This window comes from Microcebus murinus, chromosome 1 (genome assembly GCF_040939455.1).
Source record: "Microcebus murinus isolate Inina chromosome 1, M.murinus_Inina_mat1.0, whole genome shotgun sequence".
NCBI lineage: Eukaryota > Metazoa > Chordata > Mammalia > Primates > Cheirogaleidae > Microcebus > Microcebus murinus.
Window position 1 is genome coordinate 146246411 of NC_134104.1, and position 20867 is coordinate 146267277.

At 44.9% G+C, this 20867-nt stretch overlaps 1 protein-coding gene across 4 annotated transcripts; it reads left to right on the plus strand.

Annotated features, from left to right (window-relative positions):
• The first annotated feature begins 332 nt into the window (after positions 1-332).
• On the plus strand, positions 333-12861 carry SLC25A38 (solute carrier family 25 member 38). 4 transcript variants are annotated; one of them, XM_012770190.3, is made up of 7 exons: positions 335-987; positions 6235-6356; positions 7133-7217; positions 7956-8135; positions 8415-8583; positions 10170-10336; positions 11522-12861. In XM_012770190.3, exons 1-7 carry the CDS (start codon positions 919-921, stop codon positions 11642-11644), a joined length of 915 nt encoding a protein of 304 aa, XP_012625644.2. In that variant the 5' UTR covers positions 335-918; the 3' UTR covers positions 11645-12861. The 4 variants fall into 4 exon arrangements, with proteins under 4 accessions (XP_075862632.1, XP_012625644.2, XP_075862626.1 ...); XM_076006511.1 differs by lacking the exon at positions 335-987 and adding an exon at positions 4560-4686; XM_012770191.3 differs by lacking the exon at positions 335-987 and adding an exon at positions 5605-6128.
• The last annotated feature ends 8006 nt before the right edge of the window (positions 12862-20867 follow it).

Below are 20867 nucleotides of genomic sequence, written 5' to 3' on the forward strand. Positions count from 1 at the left end.
TAGGCTAAATTTTTAGGTTTAAAGGGAAATGTAGTCCTGTCAAAACAATAGTCATGCCAGGCGTAGTGGGGTCCCACCTGTGGTCCTAGCCATTTGGGGAGGCTGAGGCAAGAGGATCGCTTGAGCGCCTGAGTTCCAGGCTGCAGTGAGCTAAGATCGTGCCACTGCACTCCAGGTGGGTGACAAAGGGAGTCACTGTCTCAAAAAACTTTCCACACTGCTTCAGTTTTTCATATAATTAATTAATTAGCGTTAAATAAAGTTTAAAACAGTTCTTCCGCCACACTAGCCACATTTCAAGTGCTCGACAACCGCAGGCGGCTGGTGGCTGTCGCACTGGGCAGAGCAGGTGTCGACTTTCGTAAATACGCCCAGACCTTCCACCCACAGGCGAAGTTCCTCAGGTGCCCCAGCAAGCCCGGGGCGCCGGGAGCCGTGGACCCTGCAATTCCGGGCGTTTTCACCAGGTAGCGCTAGGAGCGCTCCCCAGGCGCCTGCCCAGCGTCCCTCCCCGGAAGCAAAGCTCCCCGTGCACCCCGTCCCTCCGGCCTCCTCCACCCGCGGGCGCACAGGCCCTAATCAACGGCGTTGAAGCCCGCGGCGGGGCAGGATGGGCAGGAGTGCAGAGCTGTGGAGTCCGCGGGCCGGGTGAAGACCGGCGAGCAGCTGCCGGGGCAGGACAGTTCGGCGCTCGCAGCCACGCGCGGGCGGGCCGTGGGCGCGCAGCGCCGAGACGCGCAGGTCCGGGCCCCCGGCGGCTGGTGCTTACGGGGCGCAGACGTCAGCGAGCCCGCGGCCTAAGACGCGGCGCCTGGCTGCCGCTGTCCCCTGGCCTCCTCCTTTCAAGGTCGGCAGGGCCAGGCCCGAGCGCCCACCGACGGCACCCTGGGCCCGGAGCACTCGCGGGCCTCCTCCCCGATGATTCAGAAGTCCCGGCCCGCGCTGCTGCCACCCCAAGATGTCGGAGACACGGTGGAAACGCTTATGGTGAGTGAACTGCGGGGAAGCGCAGGCAGGGGTTCCGGGACCGCCGGCTCGGGAGGGGAAATTGGGGAGGTTGCTGAGGTCAGGGACCCTCGGGGGACCTCTGGCGCGCCCCGGATGCGGGCGGAATTGGGGACTTGGCGGGAAAGATAGAGTTTAAAGGGATTAGAGAAGGGACGGGGAGGCGGGAGGTAGAAGAGAGGGGCTGCGCCCGGACCCTTGGGACCGGCAGGCGGCTGGATCGGTGTCTGGGTGGAGAGCTGCGGAATTGCCGGGGCTGGAGCGGCAACAAGGGGGTGTGTCAGCGGAGTGTGCGCGGCCTCTGCGAGGTGCGTGGCTGCCGGACGTTGCGTGGAGTAGGTTGCCCGGAGTGACAGGTGGGATCTTCGGGCAGATCTGGCAGATCTTTGGGTTATCGCAAGGTCCGGTAATAGCGCCGAGTCTGAGGACCGTCGGTGCCTGAGCTGGCCCCAAACCGCCCCGGCGCCGGGCGGCAGCGCGGGGAGGCCGGCGAGCAGGCCGGAAGGCTCCTTCTTAGTCCCCGGCTTCCGGCCGGCCGCGACCCGGGGAGGAACTCGGGCGACGCCCCGCCCCTCCGGCGTCCGGATTGGTTGTTGTGGTCGGGCCGCCGGGTCGCCATTGGCGGAGGCGGAGGCGGGGCTGGGTTGGCGGGTATCCCGGAGGTTGGTCTGGCACAGTCTTTGCTGTTGGTGGGTGCAGGTGGGGGTGCGCCCCGGTCTCGGGCGGGGAGTGGCAGCTTTCTCTCGGTGGTCGGCCTTGCGCCCCGGGGCAGGTGTGTGGGGGCTGTATAAGGACTATTTTTTTCTTTTTAAAATATCCTTGGAGGGGGAAGGCAGCGGCTCTAAGTTGACATCTTTGAAAACCCGCTTACCTTTTCCTCTTTCTGAGCCCTCCAGCTCTCGCCTCCAGATCTGAATTGGATTTAGGAATTTTTTTTTTTTTAAGGGCAGTAGGAGTTGCTTTTGGAAGCAGTTTGCTAACTTTTTAGTGCTACTCATTCCCTTTGTGTTGTGTCTATTGCTTGGTTTTGCCCTCCCCTCTCTCCCTTAAAAACAAAACAAAACTGGATTATTAATCTCATTTTCCTTTGAACTATTTTTTAAAAACTCTCAAAAGGATGCGTGCCATCCACTATTGACAAAATCTTAAGCCCATTCAGTATTACCTGTTGTTTTTCGGTTTTTGTTTTTTTGGTTTTGTTTTTGCCTATTAAAGGTTGATCTATACTTCTAGTATATATAAAATAGCATCTGCTCTGTGCTGATGGGCCTGGAAAATTACAAAGTTACAAAAGTTATGGGATCTATTTGTTTATTTAAGAATTATTTATTGAGCCAGTAATGTCCAATCGCTGTGCTGTGAAAATAAAGACAATTAAGAAGATATGTCCTGCAATCAGCGGTGGGGGTGGGTGAAGGCCAGCAGCCTTAAAACAGATTCCACACAATACCTGTGGGAGCACTGGGGAAGCAGCACCTAGGAGAACTGCTCAGAAGATTTATCACTGTTGAACACATACTGTGCACCAGGCTTCCAGGTTAGTTCTTGAGTTACCACTATGCATAAGACAGGCAGGAGTTGTGACAGCACTTACCCTAGAGTCTACTCCTAGACCCTTAGTCATAAGGGGGTGGGGCACTGAGTCTGAATTGGAAGATTTAGGGAGCAGAGACACAACACATGAGAGTTTTCAGAGGTGAGAGAAAGGCAGAGTCCTCCATTTTTTTTTTAAGAGACAGAGTCTCACTCTATTACCCAGGCTAGAGTGCCATGGCATCAGCCTAGCACACAGCAACCTCAAACTCCTGGGCTCAAGGGATCCTCCTGCCTCAGCCTCCCAAGTAGCAGGGACTACAGGCATGTGCCTCCAGGCCCAGCTAATTTTTTCTATATATTTTTAGTTGTCCAGCTAATTTCTTTCTATTTTTTTTAGTAGAGACGGGGTCTCGCTCTTGCCCAGGCTGGTCTTGAACTCCTGAGCTCATACGATCCGCCTGCCTCAGCCTCCCAGAGTGCTAGGATTACAGGAGTGAGCCACCATGCCCAGCCTGCAGAGTCCTCCATTATGGCCAAGAGTGTGTTAGTGGCAGGGTGAGAGCATAGGCCAGAAAGGTAAGCAGGAGCTGCATTATTTACAAAAGGCCTTGCAAGCCAGCAGTTTCAACTTTATCCTGAGAGGAATATGGAACAACTAAAAGGTATTAATTTGGTTGTTTTTTTTTTAAATTAATTCAATGAATATAAATGACAAATTTATGTGATACTTTGTAGTTCCTAATACATTTATCACTACCTGTATTTTCATTCCATCTTTTGTTTTCTTTTTTACACTGGTAACTTAAAATTGTACAAAACATTGTCTATCATTGAAACGTTTTTGCACCTGGAAGCAGTGTGGTCAGATTTGCAGTTTTATAAGATGGCTCTGGCTGCAGGGTAGAAAGTGGCTTAGAGGGGTCACAGAGATGAGGTGAAGAGGTGGTAGCAGTCACCAAGGCTAGATGTGGCAGGGCTCTGAGCCAGGATTGATTTCAGAGCTGTTTAGGAGGTAGAATGAGCAAGGGTAGAGAGGCTGTCAAGGATGGTGCCCAGGTTTCTGGCTTGGGTGGCTGGATAGATAATGGCAAGCATGCACTGGGATGGGGCACCCTAAAGGAGAACAGGTTGGAGGCAAGGGACAGAGCCGAGTTCAGGTTGAGAAATACCATCTGAGGTGGCTGTGGGACATCTGAGTAAGTGGCTATATGGTCTGAAGCTCCGAGAGAGGCTGCAAGTGTGGATAAAAGGATGGAAATGAAAGCTGTAGGGCCATGGTTCAGGGGAACATTTCCATTTAAAGGAGGAGAGGCTAGATAAATGGGAGGAAAACCAGGACACTATTAATCTCTGAAGCCAAAGGAAGAGAGCATTTCAAGGAATGAGCAGTGGTCAATGGTAGAATGTCCCTGTGCGGCCCACAGGTGTCCTGGATTTAACTTTAGACTAGGGGGTATGATGAAAAGAACATAAACTTTCAGCCCTGGCCAATGGCTTCAAACCTTATGACAGGACACATTTGTAACCTCCGAGCTTCAGTTTAATCTGTAAAATGGGTTTAAAATACCTAGCTCACAGAGTGGTGTGAGATTTTGAAGTGGTGTGTGTAGATGCCTTGTCCAGTGCTGCTCTGGGAGCAGAGTGGAGGGTAAGTTGGCACAGTTGAGGCTGGACACCATGGAGGTGGTGAGGATGGATGGGGCAGGGGCAGACTGGGAAGACTGAGGGCTCAATCAGGAGGACTTGGTCATGAAGCAGCAGGCATGGTGAATTCTACATGTCTCCCAGGTTTCTAGCCTGGGGACTTGAAGTAACCCAGTGTGGATTGGAAGAGAGGCAGGTGTGTGGAGAATGGTTGACCAGGTTTCTACTTTGATGTTGAATGTGAGATACCTGTGGGCCACTGCAGGGGAGACTGAGGCCTTGGGATACTAGATAGACAGGACTGCAGAGAGATGTGGGTGTTATCAGCACTTGTGAGACCAGTGGGTGAGGCTGCCCTGAGAGGAGATAAGAGGAGCAGCCAGAGGGGCAGGCAGAGAAAAGGGGATTTGAAGGGCAGTCAGAAGAGGAAAGAAGAGAGGGAAACCAGAGACCAGAAACCAGAGAGGAGCTCAGCCACGTGGAATGCACCCGGGAGGCCAAGTAAGATAAGGACAGGGACAGGAAAGGGGTCTTGAGGTGCACAGGTCCTTGGTGAGCCATCAGAGACTACATTCATGGAGATCAGCTGAGGGCAGACTTGGGGGGCCTGAGGAGTGACTGACCCAGAGTGAATGGAGATGGTGTAACATTGGGCTGGAAAAACAGAGGCTCTGGAGCATGTTTCCCAGCAAAAGAGGAGATGCCAACGGGAGATAGGCCCAGTGTGTGGGGAATCAGGGCTCACTGATGCCACAAAGTCTAGGAAGAGGCTGAGAAACACAGAACTCCTGAGAATATTGGTTAGCAGAGAGCAGGGTACCTCTGAGGGAGAGGGAATTGATGCCAAAACAGACCTATCAAAATCAACCCCCCCCCATGATACTTTAGAAGCTATCGGGATGTGGTTGTAAGCTCCAGTGTTTAATTAGCTGAACTTAGTCTGCGCCCAACAAACAGTCTTGTAAGGAATTACAGTTATAACTTGCTCCTTGCTTAAAATTTGGAATGATCTCCTCTGTGAAGCAAATACCATAGGTTATAAACATTTCAGTTCTGGATAAGTAGTTATGTGATGTGTATAATGGGACACTTTATATTCATCTTAATGTTTTAGGGCTATAGTATGTCATTTACTAAAAAATAATAGTGCAAATGCTACTTGATAAGGAAAGAGACGGTCTTTTTGGCTGGAATTTGCCAAAGTTTGGAGAAGATGGCTTTTCTTTCTGGTTGGTTTTTTAAAAAGTGCCTTGTCAAAGTCATTTGTGATTCTACCGAGTTCTAGGGGCCGGGAAGGAGGACCCTGTCCTGTAGTGGCAACACCGGTGCTGGGAGCTGAGGTTCCTGGAATGTGCTTGGGGGAGGTGCAGTTAGTCTTTGAAGGAGTTCTACCCTTCTGGGTGGTGCCTGTAGATTAGGCGGCACATGTGACAGTGTGTGGGTTGAAGGAGAGGCAGCAAGCCCGGAAGGACACTGGTCTTTAGAGCCGTCTGATTTGCCTAGGTCTTAGGTATAAGAGATGGGGAAGGTTTTAAACAAAGGGAATGTATAGATTATACAGGAAGTGGCACTTATTTGTGGCCGAGCTTAATTTTTCATTTGCTTTGGCTTGCTCCAGCAAAAATACCTACAGGTCCTGCAGCTAAGGGAGCCTGGAAACCAATAGTTAAAATACTACGTTCAGTTGATTTTGCTTTTGCAACGATAAGGAGATGACCAGTAACTTTTGGAGTCAGGACAGATAGGGAAGTGTGGTCGGTGATGTGGAAATAGACGTGTCGTGTCGTTCAGTGGGAGCACAATTATTAGCAGTACCAAGACCAGAGAGACACACCTCTTGCAGTGTACAACGTCCTCACCAACATTCCAGATTCCAGTATTGTTCATTTCTGGCTACCTTTTTTCCTTCTCTGAGGTATGAAGATAGCATGAGGCATGACCAGGTGAGTTTCCGAGGGATACTTTTAAAGGAATTCACTGGTCCAGCTGTGGAGAAAGGTGAGGCTTGCTCAGGCAGAGCTGCTGACACGATGTTCTCTCGCCCTGCAGTTACATCCGGCGATCAAGGCTTTCCTGTGTGGCTCCATCAGTGGGACCTGCTCTACCCTCCTTTTCCAACCTCTGGATCTCCTGAAAACACGCCTGCAGACTCTCCAGCCCTCAGACCCTGGGTAGGGCTTGCTGCCCACATTGCATTCAGGAACTGCTTTCAACAACTTCTCGTATTTGTTTCCTGTTTATTAAACGGGGTCCTTTCCTAAGCAGCTCCCTGGGATCTGTCTTGGTGGCATTTGCATTTTATTGTGCTAGCTTGTGATGTTATAACCGTATTGCCCGGTATGAGTAGTGGGTGGTTTTCTGGAAATAATACCAGTGTTGATAGCCTGTTTTGTGCCCCCCACCCCTTTTATTGAGCTCTGCACTTTGGGAAGTATACAAAGTATATATTAAATGGGAGGTTATCCCATTGCTTAGAGTGTAAATGGACAAATAAGCGTGTGTACCAAACCATGAACACACAGGAATTCAGAGCAGCCCCAAGATATATTGTAGAGATGCTTAAATGTTCTAAAAAAGAGTCTATGCAAAGAAGTCTTTGAGGCTGGGCACAGTGGCTGACACCTGTAATCCTAGCACTCTGGGAAGCCCAGGCGGGAGGATCACTTGAGCTCAGGAACTTCAACCTGAGCAAGAATGAGACCCGTCTCTACTAAAAATAGAAAAATTAGCCAGGTGTCGTGGTGTGCACCTGTAGTCTCAGCTATTGGGGAGGCCGAGGCAGGAGGATCGCTTGAGCCCAGGAGTTTGAGGTTGCAGTGAGCTATGATGACGCCACAGCACTCTACCCAGGGGAAGAAAAAAAAAAATCTTTGGGTGGGGAATTCTTTCATGAGGAAGTGATGTAAGTGATTTTTTTCTTCCCTCTCTCCTTTTTGTCTGCCTTCAGGTCTAGACGAGTTGGGATGTTGGCTATACTCTTGAAGGTGGTTCGCACAGAGAGTCTTCTGGGCCTTTGGAAAGGGATGTCCCCTGTAAGCTGCCTTCTGGTCTGGGTTCTCTTGCACTTACTCCTTTGCTAACCAACCGTTTGTCATCCACTTCACTAGTTCTTAAGGATCCGAGAGAGAAGGACGGGAGTCCCCACGTGGTCTTCCTGCCCATCTCTCACACTATCACTAACTTCTGTCTGAGGGCTTAGGGAGTGGTGCATCTGTACGCCTTAGATAAGATTTCTGAGTTTAGCCTAGTCTCTACAGTGGGTGCAGCTGGCACCCCACCCTCCAGGATATCCTGGCCCTTCCCACTCCAGTGAAAGTGGGCCGAGACTGCCACACTTGAATTTCTTTGCACAAAGGCCTTTTCTGGTCTTAGGGACTCACTTTGCTGGAAGGAATCACCAAGAAATTAAATGCCCACTCCAAACCCACAGCAGTCCTCAACCACTGAAAGATGAGAGTTGATGTTCAAAACCTACTCCTTCAGGTGGAGGGGTGACTCTGAGGTGTGTTCTACACCGATCCCCAGGGTTCCCCAAAGGGATTAAGTTGCCCACACAGTAACTGGTTTTTAGGCAATCAATAAGTGCCCTTTATTGACTGCATTCCCTCCCATCTCACTTCCCTCACTCTCCTATTGGTGCTCCCTCCACACCTTAAATAAAGTACTTGCATGCAAGTCATCTTGGGGTCTTTTGGGAAAACCCAGCTAACACAATATCTTACACTGTTGGGTCTTTTGATTTCTTTTTTCCCCGCTGACTTTTTCTGCAGTCCATTGTGCGATGTGTCCCTGGTGTTGGAATCTACTTTGGCACTCTCTACTCTTTGAAGCAGTATTTCTTGCGAGGCCATCCCCCGACTGCCCTGGAGTCGGTCATACTGGGGGTGGGCTCTCGCTCTGTTGCAGGAGTCTGCATGTCGCCTATCACTGTGGTCAAGACACGTTACGAGGTGAGTGTGCCTGCTTTAGGGCCTCGGGGGTGGTTAAATGGAGCCACTGGGCTCTTGGGTAGTGACCACTATGTCAACTTCCAAGTTATAATCTAACATAGAGTCCAGTGTGGTCAGAGAACCCATTTGTGTAAGCAGGCTAAGCCATTTGTGAATGCTCTGGTAATCCCACATGTAATCACAGTGCTCCGGTAATCCCACATCACCTGCAGTCTGCTTGGCTCGGTGCTCAAATGCAAGGCCCCCGTGCCAGCCACTGGTTCTGTGCTCCCTTTGCAGAGTGGGAAGTATGGCTATGACAGTATCTACGCCGCCCTGAGGAGCATCTATCGCAGCGAGGGGCACCGGGGCCTCTTCAGTGGCTTGACAGCGACTCTCCTTCGTGACGCGCCTTTTTCAGGAATCTACCTGATGTTTTACAACCAGACCAAAAACATAGTGCCCCACGGTACGGATGCAGGAGGGTGTGGTGGGAGAGAGATATCTCTGAGATGCCAGATCCTCACTTTTTTTCTCTGGGATATGAGAATATTTGTTTTTCTTAGCAGCTCCAGACTCTTAGCAGAGTTTTAAGAACTGAGCCCTACCAGGATTGTGTCAGGACCTGGGCTGGGTGCTGAGAGGCAAAGGTGGATGTGACAGACTCGGTCCCTGCCCTTTGGAGTTGACATCCTATTAAGGCAAAGAGTACTTATACTGCCATAATTTGGCGGTGGGGGTAGGGTGGGTGGGAGGGAAATAAAGCATGTTTTGCAGAGGTCTTTGCAACAGTTTTGCAACAGTACTTCCCAAATTTGATCTTAAGATTGCTAGATCTCATCGCAGGCCTCCTCGATGACAAAGTTTGGGGTGCAATCTAGGAGTCTGTATTTTTCAGGAAGCACTTGATGTGATTCTTGTCAGACAGGTTTGGGAAACACTGATGGGTTAGGAGCTTGAAGAAAAATATTATTTTGACCTCCCTTGCTGTACTCCCAAGTTAATGTGGTTTTGAGCCCTCCATTTGGGTAGAAATGAAGGTGCCAAACCCAGTCCCGTCCCAGCCCTCCCTACTACTAAGTTTGTGTTGGGCTAGCCAGAGGCAAAATCAGTGGGTGGTAAACATCCAGCCAAGCAGAGCGAGGTGTTGCGAGGTGTTGCTAGCGACACATCCCATGAATGAACCAGCATTTAGTAAGGTGTCTATGGATAACTCGAGCAAGGAATTGACACTAGGTCGATTAGGAAAGTTGGAGTGCTTTGGGAGATTTCCTGCTTTTCCCCAGGCACCAGGAGGTGTAACTCTGCAGGTCGCAGCCTTATTATCAAATTCAGGAACTTTAACATAGATAAAGTTCTGTAATCTATAGTCTATATTCTAATTTCTCTAATTGTCCCAACAGTATACTTTATAGCAGTTTTTGTTTTTTATTTGTAAGAGTATAAGCCAGTTATACCTCGGTATGAGTTTATCTGATGTTTCTTCATGGTTAGATTCAGTTCTACACTTTTAGCAAGAGGACCATATAAGTGGTGTTGTATCCTCACTGCCTTATATCAGGAGGCAAACCTGTGGCTTTGGGGCTACATGTGGCTGTCTGGAACCTTGAATGTGGCCTTTTGACCAAATCCAAATTCTACAGAACAAATCCTTTTTTAAAAATTCAAAATTTTCGTCCCACAAAGATACACTAGTTGAGTTTTCAGGGAAGGGGTTTGTTCTGTGGAGTTTGGATTCGGTTGAGGGCCACACTTGGGGATCTGGAGGGCCACATGTGGCCTTGAGGCCCTACGTTCCTCACCCCTGGCACCCATTGTGAGTGTTGATAACACTTTATCACTTACTTAAGGTACTGTCTGCCCAGTGTGTCCCCTGAAAACTCAAGATAATTTTGACTCTATATAAATATGGTGTTTCTTTGACCCACATGTTTTTGCATAGGTTAATGATTCATGCCTGAGTCAATTATTATGGTGGGGTTGTGAAAAGGTGCTTTTCTGACTCCATCGTTCCATTTGCATTTATAACTGCACGTTGCCTTTGTTTTATTTCAGACCAATTGGATGCAACGCTTATTCCTGTTGTGAATTTCGGCTGTGGGATATTTGCTGGTATTCTGGCTTCACTGGCAACTCAACCTGCAGATGTTATCAAAACTCATATGCAGCTCTCCCCAGTGAAGTTTCAGTGGATTGGCCAAGCAGTGACACTCATTTTCAAAGTAAGACTGTGGAATAAGTATTGGTTCTTGTGCTTTAGGATCTCTCTCTCTCTGTCTCTGTCTCTCTGTCTCTGTCTCTCTCTCTGTAGTTCTCATCCTTCATAGATATTAGAATCACCCACAGAGCTTTTAAAACTCCCCATTCCCAGGTCAAAATCTAGGCTAATTATATCAGAATTTCTAGGGGGATGAAGCCCAGCATTTTTTTTTTTTTAATGCTCTTCAGTGATTCTAATGTGTTGCCAAAAAAGAAAAAAAAAAAAGAAAAATGTTTTTTGAGGACAGGAGGCACTTATATTTGGACCACCTGTGATATTTGTTAAACATGTGGATTGCTGACCTCTACCCCAGACCTACTGTGTAGGACTTAGTACTCTAATAAAAGATCTAGGACAAAATACTGTGTTCGAGGAGGGAAAAACATAAACACATTGTTTTGTTCTAGTAGTTTGTGCTAATACAAATGGACAGAGATGGTATTATTGAAGATTAAAAAGTGCACTAGAGTACTATTTATAAACCACTGTGTTGGTCTTTCTGGAACACAAAGCAGGTATTCTTGTTAGAGATAAATATGAATTTATGAATCTAACATTCCTCACACTATTTCAGTTCTTTCTCTATACCGAAAATCATAAAGTTTCAAAATAATATATTCTTCAGTACATGTGAATTATAAATCAGTCGAGATGATGAAGGAGGAGGAAAGAGGTTTTTGGTCTTTAATTCTTACAAAGCTAGGGCCACCAAGAGCATACAGTGAATTACAAGAAGGTACTCTTGATAGACAAAGGGCAAGAAGACACCTTTTCCTTCAGCCTGGATCCAGGATCCAAGCCTTGGCAAGCAGACATCTGTCTGCATGTCATCTGCTACTGGGGCTCAGTGCTTCTGTGCAGTGTACAAACCATACCACTGTACACAGCCACCCTGCATAAAGATTTTTCAGCTAAGAAATTCCCCTAGATGGCAGGCCTAACAAGGTAAAGCCTCGCAACTACACACAAAAAAATTTATTTTAAGTTGATCGATTATCTCCTTGGACCCATTATTCATAGTTTTGGCATGAAGTTTAGAAACTAAGGCTCAAACATGGGATAACAGACCTTCACTCTGGTACCAAGTAGATAATTAATTGTATACACTGCTTTGCTTCTGAAGTTTTGACATTTATCTTCATCATAGGACTATGGACTTCGTGGCTTCTTCCAAGGCGGTGTCCCCCGGGCCCTCCGCAGAACTCTGATGGCAGCAATGGCATGGACGGTGTATGAAGAGATGATGGCCAAGATGGGCCTGAAGTCCTGACCAAGAGAGCGCTGGGAAAGGGTGGAATCTATTGCCCTGCTTGGTTTCTGCCAAGGGCTGCTGCTTCTCACTATCCTGGAGTAAGAGGTAGACCTGTATGGAAACCAGGCAGAAATGGCATTGCCTTTGCCTTCGGTAACCCCATTCAGGGAGAGAATAGATGAACCTGACTCAAGCCTTCAGAATCTCCCAGAAGAGGAGCCATCAATACACACAGCACACAGGGGAGTTAGGAGAAAGCTTTGCATACCCTCGAGGCTACTTGCAAAGGCGGTTCTAGGGAGAGCTCTGTCAGGCAGCTCTGATTTAGTCTCCCCACCGTACACTGTACACCGTGGTGCCTCCTTGGGGACGTTCTTGGGCAAGGAATCACAAAGCCTGAGAAGCTACAGCTGGGGAAGACTGGATCTGAGGGGAGGAGTCATTGTCACCAGGCTGAAGACTCTGAGGTGGTGGCAGGATGAGGAAGAAAAGATGTCCTTATTTAGTGGATTCCTAGTCAACTTCTCAGAGGCTCTGGAGAATGGGGACAGTGGCTTCCTAGCTTCTAAATGTCCAAATAAAATTTTTTGGTTTTGGTCCCTGTACTGTTTAACCTGTAAGTTGTTCTGACATTTTTTTTTCCAACTAAAGTTCAAATAAAGTGAAGTACTATATTGCTGAAAGTTGTTGGGAAAACCTAAATAGTGTTATTGCTGTATTTTAAAATCACAAAATAGTTCTAGGGTGGCTGGCTCTAGACCTTTATAAGTCCCTAAAACCTATTTTTTTTTAAACAGCCTTATTTTACATATTATAACAATTCACCTGTTTCAAGTCTACAGTGATTTTTAGTAACTTTACTAAATGGTGTAACCATCACCATAAATCAATTTGAGAATATTTTCATCCCCCAGTAAGATCTCATATAATTAATCCTCACTCCCAGGCCAGCTCACCACAGATCTATTTTCTGTCTTTATAAATTTCCCTTTTCTGGATACTTCATGTAAGTGGAATCATACAACATGTAGTCTCTTGTGTCTAGCTTCTACTTTGCGTAATGTTTTTGAGGTTCATCCACGATGTGGCAGGTACAATACTTATTTTTTATGGCTGAATAATATTCTATTGTGTGTATATACTATATTTTATTTATCCATCAGTTGATGAATAGTATGGTTGTTTCTACTTTGGGACTATTATGTATAATGCTGCTATAAATATTCATGTGCAAGTGTCTTTGTGGACAGCTGTTTTTATTTCTCTTGGGGATATACCTGGGAGTGAAATTGCTAGATCATGTCATAACTCTGTGGTTAACACTTTGAGGAACTGCCAGACTTTTCCAAGGTGGCTGCACCATTTTACATTCCCAGCCACAGGATATGAGAGTTCCAGTTTCTCCACATCCTCGTCTACAACTATTATTGTCTGTTTTATTATTTATAGCTATTCTAGTTGGGTACTCAAGTTTTTCTTTCAAATTTAGGAAATAGCCATAACTTTGTCCAAGCAGCAGAAGTGGGGGATGTTTGGTTAAGAACATGGGCTTTAATCCAGGCAGCCAAGTTAAAAGCCTGCTTTCCACTTACTTAGACATCCTGAAATTGTACCTGTGAAATGGAGATACTAATATTTCCTACCTTTTAGGGTGGTGGTGAGTTTCTGGAACATATGTTGTATTAGCCTCATGACAACAGAAATTTATTCTCTGAGTCTGGATCATGCTCTCTTAAGGCTCTAGGGAGAATCATTCTTTCCTGTTCTACCTTCTAATGGTTGCTGGCAATATTTGGTGTTCCTTTCTGCCTGTGTTCACAAAGCCTTTCCCCGTGTTTCTGTGTCTGTCTAAAGGACACCAGTCGCTGGATTAAGACTCATCCGAACTCAGCATGACCTCATTTTAACTTGCTTTTATCGGCAAAGAGCCTATTTCCAAATAAGGTCACATTCCCAAATATTAGGGGTTAGGATCCAATGTATCTGTTTGGGGGGGGCACAATTCAGCCCATAACATACATATTAAGTTTACTTAATGATTTGTAGTAAAGTTTATATAATACTTTAGGTTTTAGGATAAATTGTCGTATTCAGAATAATTTGGGTAGGAGAATGGGACAGGGTGAAGCAGGTCCTAATCTCATGGTGGCATATTTAGGCCAGCACCTGAGCCACCTGTGCTGTGACCTGCATGTTGTGAGACCTTGTGCTGTGGGAAGCGGAAGCACTGAGGACCGGAAGGGAGGGAAGGCGGATGGATGAGTGGCTGCCTCTGAAGGATTTCTGGGGCAAGGTATTCCATGCCCTGTCTAGGGCATCTTCAGCCTCCACTGACCCTCATTTGGTAGCCCAGAGAGCCTAATGCCAGAAAGGTCTCTGGGAGAGAGGGGCACAGATGAGACCAGGAGGTGTGAGCTTCTTCCCAATGGAGATTTGCTCTCCTTGTACTTGGCAGGTGAATTTCAGCCACCAGAGTCCCCTTATATGATCTTCATTTGGGGTTTTAGGGTGGGGAGGGGGGAAATAAACATAAATTTAGGAGAAAAAGTCTGTATTAACTCAAGAAGTAGCTAGTGAGCTCTAGTTGGCTTTGCAAACTGCCCACTGCTTGCTTGTTTTTTAAAATTTTTTTTTATTTTTATTTATATTTTATTTTTATGTATATATATTTTAAATATATATAATTTGTCCTTGGCTTAACACATTATTTAGAGGTGGGTTTTGTGGGAGGAAAACAGTCATCTGGTGACTAAAGATAATGCAGTGTAGGGCAAGGGCCAAAAGAAGACATAGAAGCAAAGGTTTCAAGCTGCATTATACACACTTTCTAAAAACATATTATGATGAAATATTTCAAACCATCACAATAGTAGAGCAAATGGTATATTGGCCCATCATTCATATCACTCGGATGGAACAGTTGGCAAGATTTCACCACACTTGTGTCCCTGAACTTTCTGCCACCCCTCCCCCATTTTCCTTTCTTTTATGAAGCTTTTAAAGGCAGACGCCAGACCTCACACCACTTCTCCCTTCCTTACTTCCATATACATCTCTCAAACTTACAGACATTTTCTTATACAAGTACAATGTCATCACCCTACCTGGAAAAATTTAATAAATGTTTTACATATCTATATTTACATTTTCCTGGTTGTTTCCAGAATAATTTTTATTATTATTTTTTTTTCTTAGAGACAGAGTCTCACTTTGTTGCTCAGGCTAGAGTGAGTGCTGTGGCATCAGCCTAGCTCACAGCAACCTCAAACTCCTGGGCTCAAGCGATCCTGCTGCCTCAGCCTCCCAAGTAGCTGGGACTACAGGTATGCGCCACCATGCCCGGCTAATTTTTTCTATATATTTTTAGTTGGCCAATGAATTTCTATTTTTAGTAGAGACGGGGTCTCGCTCTTGCTCAGGCTGGTTTCGAACTCCTGACCTCGAGCAATCCACCCGCCTCGACCTCCCAGAGTGCTAGGATTACAAGGCATGAGCCACCGCGCCCAGCCAATAATTTTTTTTTACAATTAGTTTATTTGAATCAGAATCCAAATAAGATCCACACATGGCATTTGGTTTTCTAAATCTCTTTAATCCAGGACAGCATCTGCTCTCCCCACTTTTGTTCCATGTTGTCTTTGTAGAGACCAAGGGAAAAATTTTCTTCACTCTCTGAAAGTTCACTGAAAATCAACTGACAAAGGCAGAGTAACAGGAGAAAAGGCATATGAAATTTTATTTTAATGTGCATAGCATGGTGGAATTGCAGAATGATTACCCAATAACCCAATGGGATACAGAAGCTTATATATACTCCTTTTCATAGGAGAGTGGAGAGATGGGGAATGTAGTTAATTCTTTTGAGGAGCAGCAAATGATTATTAGGAAAGCCTAATGGATAGAAATTGACTTGTAAATGATTCTCCTTGGAATTTTTTTTTCTTTTTTTTTTTTTTTTTTTGTGAGACAGAGTCACCTCGGCTAGAGTGCAGTAGTGTCATCATAAATCACTGCAACCTCAAACTCCTGAGCTCAAGTGATCCTCCTGCTTCCACCTCCTGAGTACCTGGAAATACAGGTATGCACCAACACACCAGGCTAATTTTTCTATTTTTTGTAGAGACAGATGGAGTCTTGCTCTTGCTTACGCTGGTCTAACTCTTGGCCTCAAGTGATCCTCCTGCCTTGGCTTCCCAAAGTGCTAGGATTATAGGCATGAGCCACCAGGCCTGGCCTAAATATGTACAAATTGTAGAATGGCAAAGTCAAACTATTCAGCATACATATTATTTCACATACCTATTATTTTGTGGTGAGAACATTTAAAATCTCTCTAAGCAATTTTCACGAATACAATACATTGTTATTAATTATAGTCACCATGTTGCACAATACAGCTCTTGAACTTACTCCTCTTGTCTAATGAATAGCCATCTTTTATTTGATCCTGTTTGGTAAATCTGTGGAAACTTGCCAGCTTTCAGCCAAGTCTAAAGTTCTTCCGTTTCAATCATCAGACTCATTCTTCTGGTCTAGAATCTGTTCTGAGGACGGAACCCATGGTCCGGACGTACCATTGCTGATAACTTTCAAAGCAATGAGAAACTTCTAATCATCCATTTGATAAGACCCTTAGCTGTTGTTATTTGCCTTAATCCACAGGAAGAAATAGCTGTTGTATTTCATCAAATCTAATGCACTGAACATAAGATGTACCATTATTTTATGTCATCAAAAAAAGAAGCTGCTTAAGATTGCTTAAAAGAAAGAAAAAAAATTAAAAAAAAAAGAAGCTACTGGGCCAGGTGCAGTGGTTCGCACCTGTAATCCTAGCACTTTGGGAGGCGGAGGCAGGAGGATTGCTTGAGCTCAGGAATTTAAGACCAGCCTGGGCAAGAGCAAGACCCCCATCTCCACTAAAAATAGAAAAAAATTAGCTGGGCATGATGGCGCATGCCTGTAGTCCTAGCTACTCCGGAGGCTAAGGGAGGAGGATTACTTGATCCCAGGAGTTTGAGGTTGCTGTGAGCTAGATTGACACCATGGCACTGTAGCCTGGGCAACATAGTGAGACTCTGTCTCAAAAAAAAAAAAAAAAAAGCTACCAATTAATCCATAAAACAGCAGAGATTATACAGCACATCCAGATTTTAGAAGCACTAAAGTGAAAAGAACTTAGATTTTAGGATAAAACACATAATACGTTATGATCTGTTACATACGTTTTTAAAAATATGTGACAAACACTAATTCCTAAACAATACTTGTGCTTACTACATTCGATGTAGTTTAATATTTTCTACTATATCCCATTTTATACTCATAAAAAATGCTAGTTTCGGCATATTAAATTGACTTCTTGACTGATTATCCAGCCTCAACCTGCAGTTTGAAGAACACTGGATCAGATGGATTGCCGAGCTTTATAGGACGGTAGTCGTAACCCAGATTTACTTTGAGAGGGCAACCCTGAAACTCCCGTATGCAGACAGCCCTTCGTATCTGCACGTTCCACATCCAAGAAGTCAACCAACCACATATTGAAAGTATTTAAAAACTAAAAAAATTAGAAAACACAAATAGAACATGCAGTGTATTAACCATTTACAAAGCATTTACATTGACTTAGGTATTATAAGTAATGTAGAGATGATTGAAAGTATATGGATGGATGTAGCTAGGTTATATGCAAACACTATGTCCTTTCACACAAGGGACTTGAGCATGCACAGATTTTGGTATGGGGCGACCTGGAACCAGTGCCTTTTTTGGATACTGAGGGGTGACTACAGTTCCTACACTTAACAGATATGTTCTGTGGGTTTTTTAAACAACTTCATTGCTATTCTCGGAGAGTTTTCCTTGAAAAAGGAAAAAAAGAAATTAAAGAATTAAAAAATAAAAAAACAACTTTATTGAACTATAACTGAGGTATGAGCTGCACATATTTAAAGGAACCATTTGAACAGATGTAAGTATTCACATGACACCTCACCATGATCAAGATAAGCAAATATTTCCATCACCCCAAAAGTTTTCTCATGTTATAATTTATCCCTGCCTCCATCCCCATCCCCAAGCAACCACAGATCCACTGTTACTATAAATTACATTTTCTAAAATTTTATGTGAATAGAATTATGCAGTATTTTTTTGGCCTGTTATGTTCCACTCAGCATAATGGTTTTGTGATTCATTCATGCTGCTTTATATATCAAAGGATCATTCTTTTTTACTTTTGAGTGCTATCCAATTGCATGGATATAACACAAGTTGTTTATCCATTCTCTTGTTGTTGGACATTTTAGTGATTTCTGTGCGCATATGTTTTTGTTTTCCTTGGGTAGGTAACAAGTAGTAGAATAGCTGGTTCATACAGTATGTCTACGTTTTAACTTTTAAAGAAACAGGTAAATTCCAAGCACTTGTTGGAACATACTCCTTACCACAATGTTAGTATTATTTACCTGGTGCAGTCATTGAATTCTGCTGGGTTTACTGAAAGGCTTTTGCTCAGGGCTTCATGTCTTTTGAACAGTTTGTGTTTTTGTCTTACAGGTGAATAATAAGAGTGGTGCACACTGAATTTCATCTACATGAGGAACCAGTAAAAATAGCACTTGTAATGAAGTCAAGTTTAAATCCGTGTGCTTTTGCCATAAGGAAGACATAATAGACTTTGTAAAGAGCTGTGGGAGTTTGTAACATAGTACAGATGGTTATCATTTTGCATCATTTCTTTTTTTTTTTATCATTTAATAATTCTTTTTTTTGAGACAGAGTCTCACTCTGTTGCCTGGGCTAGAGTGCCGTTGCATCAACCTAGCTCACAGCAACCTCAAACTCTTGGGCTCAAGCGATCCTTCTGCCTCAGCCTCCCGAGCAGCTGGGACTACAGGCATTCACCACCATGCCTGGCTAATTTTTTCTATATATTTTTAGTTGGCCAATTAATTTCTTTCTATTTTTTAAGTAGAGATGGGGCCTCGCTCTTGCTCAGGGTGGTTTCAAACTCCTGACCTTGAGCAATACACCCGCCTCGGCCTCCCAGAGAGCTAGGATTACAGGCATGAGCCACTGCACCCGGCCTGGAACACTCTTTTTTCACCCCATGTAGGTAAATCCTTTTTGTCCGTGAAAGGTTTGTTCAAGCATCTCTTGCACAGGGAAGTCTACTGCAACCCCTCATGCTAGGTCAGCTCTTTCTAAGTGCTCATAAACCCTATGCTTTTCTTTTTTTAGCATCTAGCACCACTGTACTTAAATGATTGTGTGGTAGCTGTTATTCTCTCTCCCCATTTCAGCTGTAAGATCTGTGAGGCAGAAGCCATGTATCTTGTTCATCACTTAAGACAGAGAAGCCATGTGATGAACATTTAGTGAATGACAGATGCCTGTCTTTTAATTCTGTTATATTTTTTGTTATATATTTTTATTTTTTTATATATTTTTCTGTTATATATAATTCTGTTATATATTTTTCAGACCTTGCTTTGTTACCTCCGTGCCACCTGCTAGCCATCCCCACTTACTTGGATATCTGTCTTACTGCCACTTTAAGTCAAGTTGGAAGGCATCCTGTTTCCCCTAAATCTCCTCATAAAATCCATCTGATTGTTGATAATCCTTTGACTCCCACTACCTACAGAGTATACTCCAAACTCTCTTAGGAGAATATGCCAAGTTCTTCTCTATAAGGCTTTAACCAACATTACCTGTGTACTGTTTGTCCTGGGTCTTGGCCATACCAGATAATTTACCTACCCTCAATAATCCCCACTCACAACATCTGGCTGGGATTAATGACTGTTGAACGAACATTCTTGGGTATGTTATCATAGTTCAGTCTTTCTGCCTGAAATGCCCTTTCTCACCATAAACCTGCGGTCCCCAACCCCCTGGTCACATACTGGTACTGGTCACTCATCTGTTAGGAACTGGGCCACAGAGCTTCCCCTCCACCCTGCCACTCAGCCCCAGTCTGTGGAAAAATTGTCCTCCATGAAACCGGTCCCTGGTACCAAAAAGGTTGGGGACCACTGATTATGCCTTAAATTTAGACATGAGTCTAGCAACAAGGAAGCAATCAAGGGTGAGCAGCAGGCGAGTGAGCGAAGCTTCATCTGTATTTACAGCCACTCCTCATCGCTCGCATCACTGCCTGAGCTCCACCAACCACCCATCCTCACCACCTCCCCCAGCCATGCGAAAATCGTCTAACATGAAACTGGTCCTTGGTGCCAAAAACGCTGGGGACCCCTGCTGTATACTTTCTCTATACAGTGCATTTTTCAGGGTGCAACTTGGATGCCATCCCACCATAAAGAAAATCTGTATGTAGACCACTGTTTTTATTTTTATATTTTTTATTTTGTAGAGACAGGGTCTCACCTTGTTGCTCAGGCTGAAGTGCAGTGGCATGATCATAGTGCACTGTAACCTCAAACCTCCTGGGCTCAAGTGATCTTCCCACATTAGTCTTTCAAGTAGCTAGGACTATAGGTGTGTGTCCCATGCCTGGCTAAGACCAGTGTTTTTAGAGTAACAGATTGGACCAAGCATGAGTTTTAATTGTAATTATGTTTCAATTTCCTGTGTAACTTTGGACTTTATTTGGGCCTCAGTTTCCCCATCTATATACAGGGAGATTTGGTTTAGATGACTCTGATAACTCAGCCAACTGGACTTTTTTGTAAACTTTTAAGTTCTTAGTGAACTTGCTCATGAACATCCTGCAGATATGGCTGTTCCTGAACCTAGCTCAAGCTGGCAGCTGCTTAAGACTGTTGGGCTTGTGTGAGGATGCAGGTGTTTGGTGAGAATGCTCTGAAGACTGTGGGCCAAATTGACTGAAGCAACACAGAATCTCCAGGCCTGTCTTCATTTCAGGGATAATTGTGTCCTTTTTAATTAATGTGATTTCTTTTTAAAGACACAGGGTCTCATTTTGTCTCCCAGGCTGCAGTGCATTGGCCTGCTCATAGCTCCTTGTAACCTCAAGTTCCTGAGCTCAAGTGATCCCCACCACACCTGGCTAATTTTGTTTTTAAATGTTTTGTAGAGACAGGGTCTTGCTATGTTGTCCAGGCTACTATCAAACTCCTGGGCGCAGGCAATTCTCCCACTTGAGCTTCCTAAAGTACCAGGATTTCAGGCATGAGCTGCCATGTCCACCCAATATGATTTCCTTAAATAAATATACATGTGATTTAATTTTTAAACCTTTGAATTCTGATGTTTG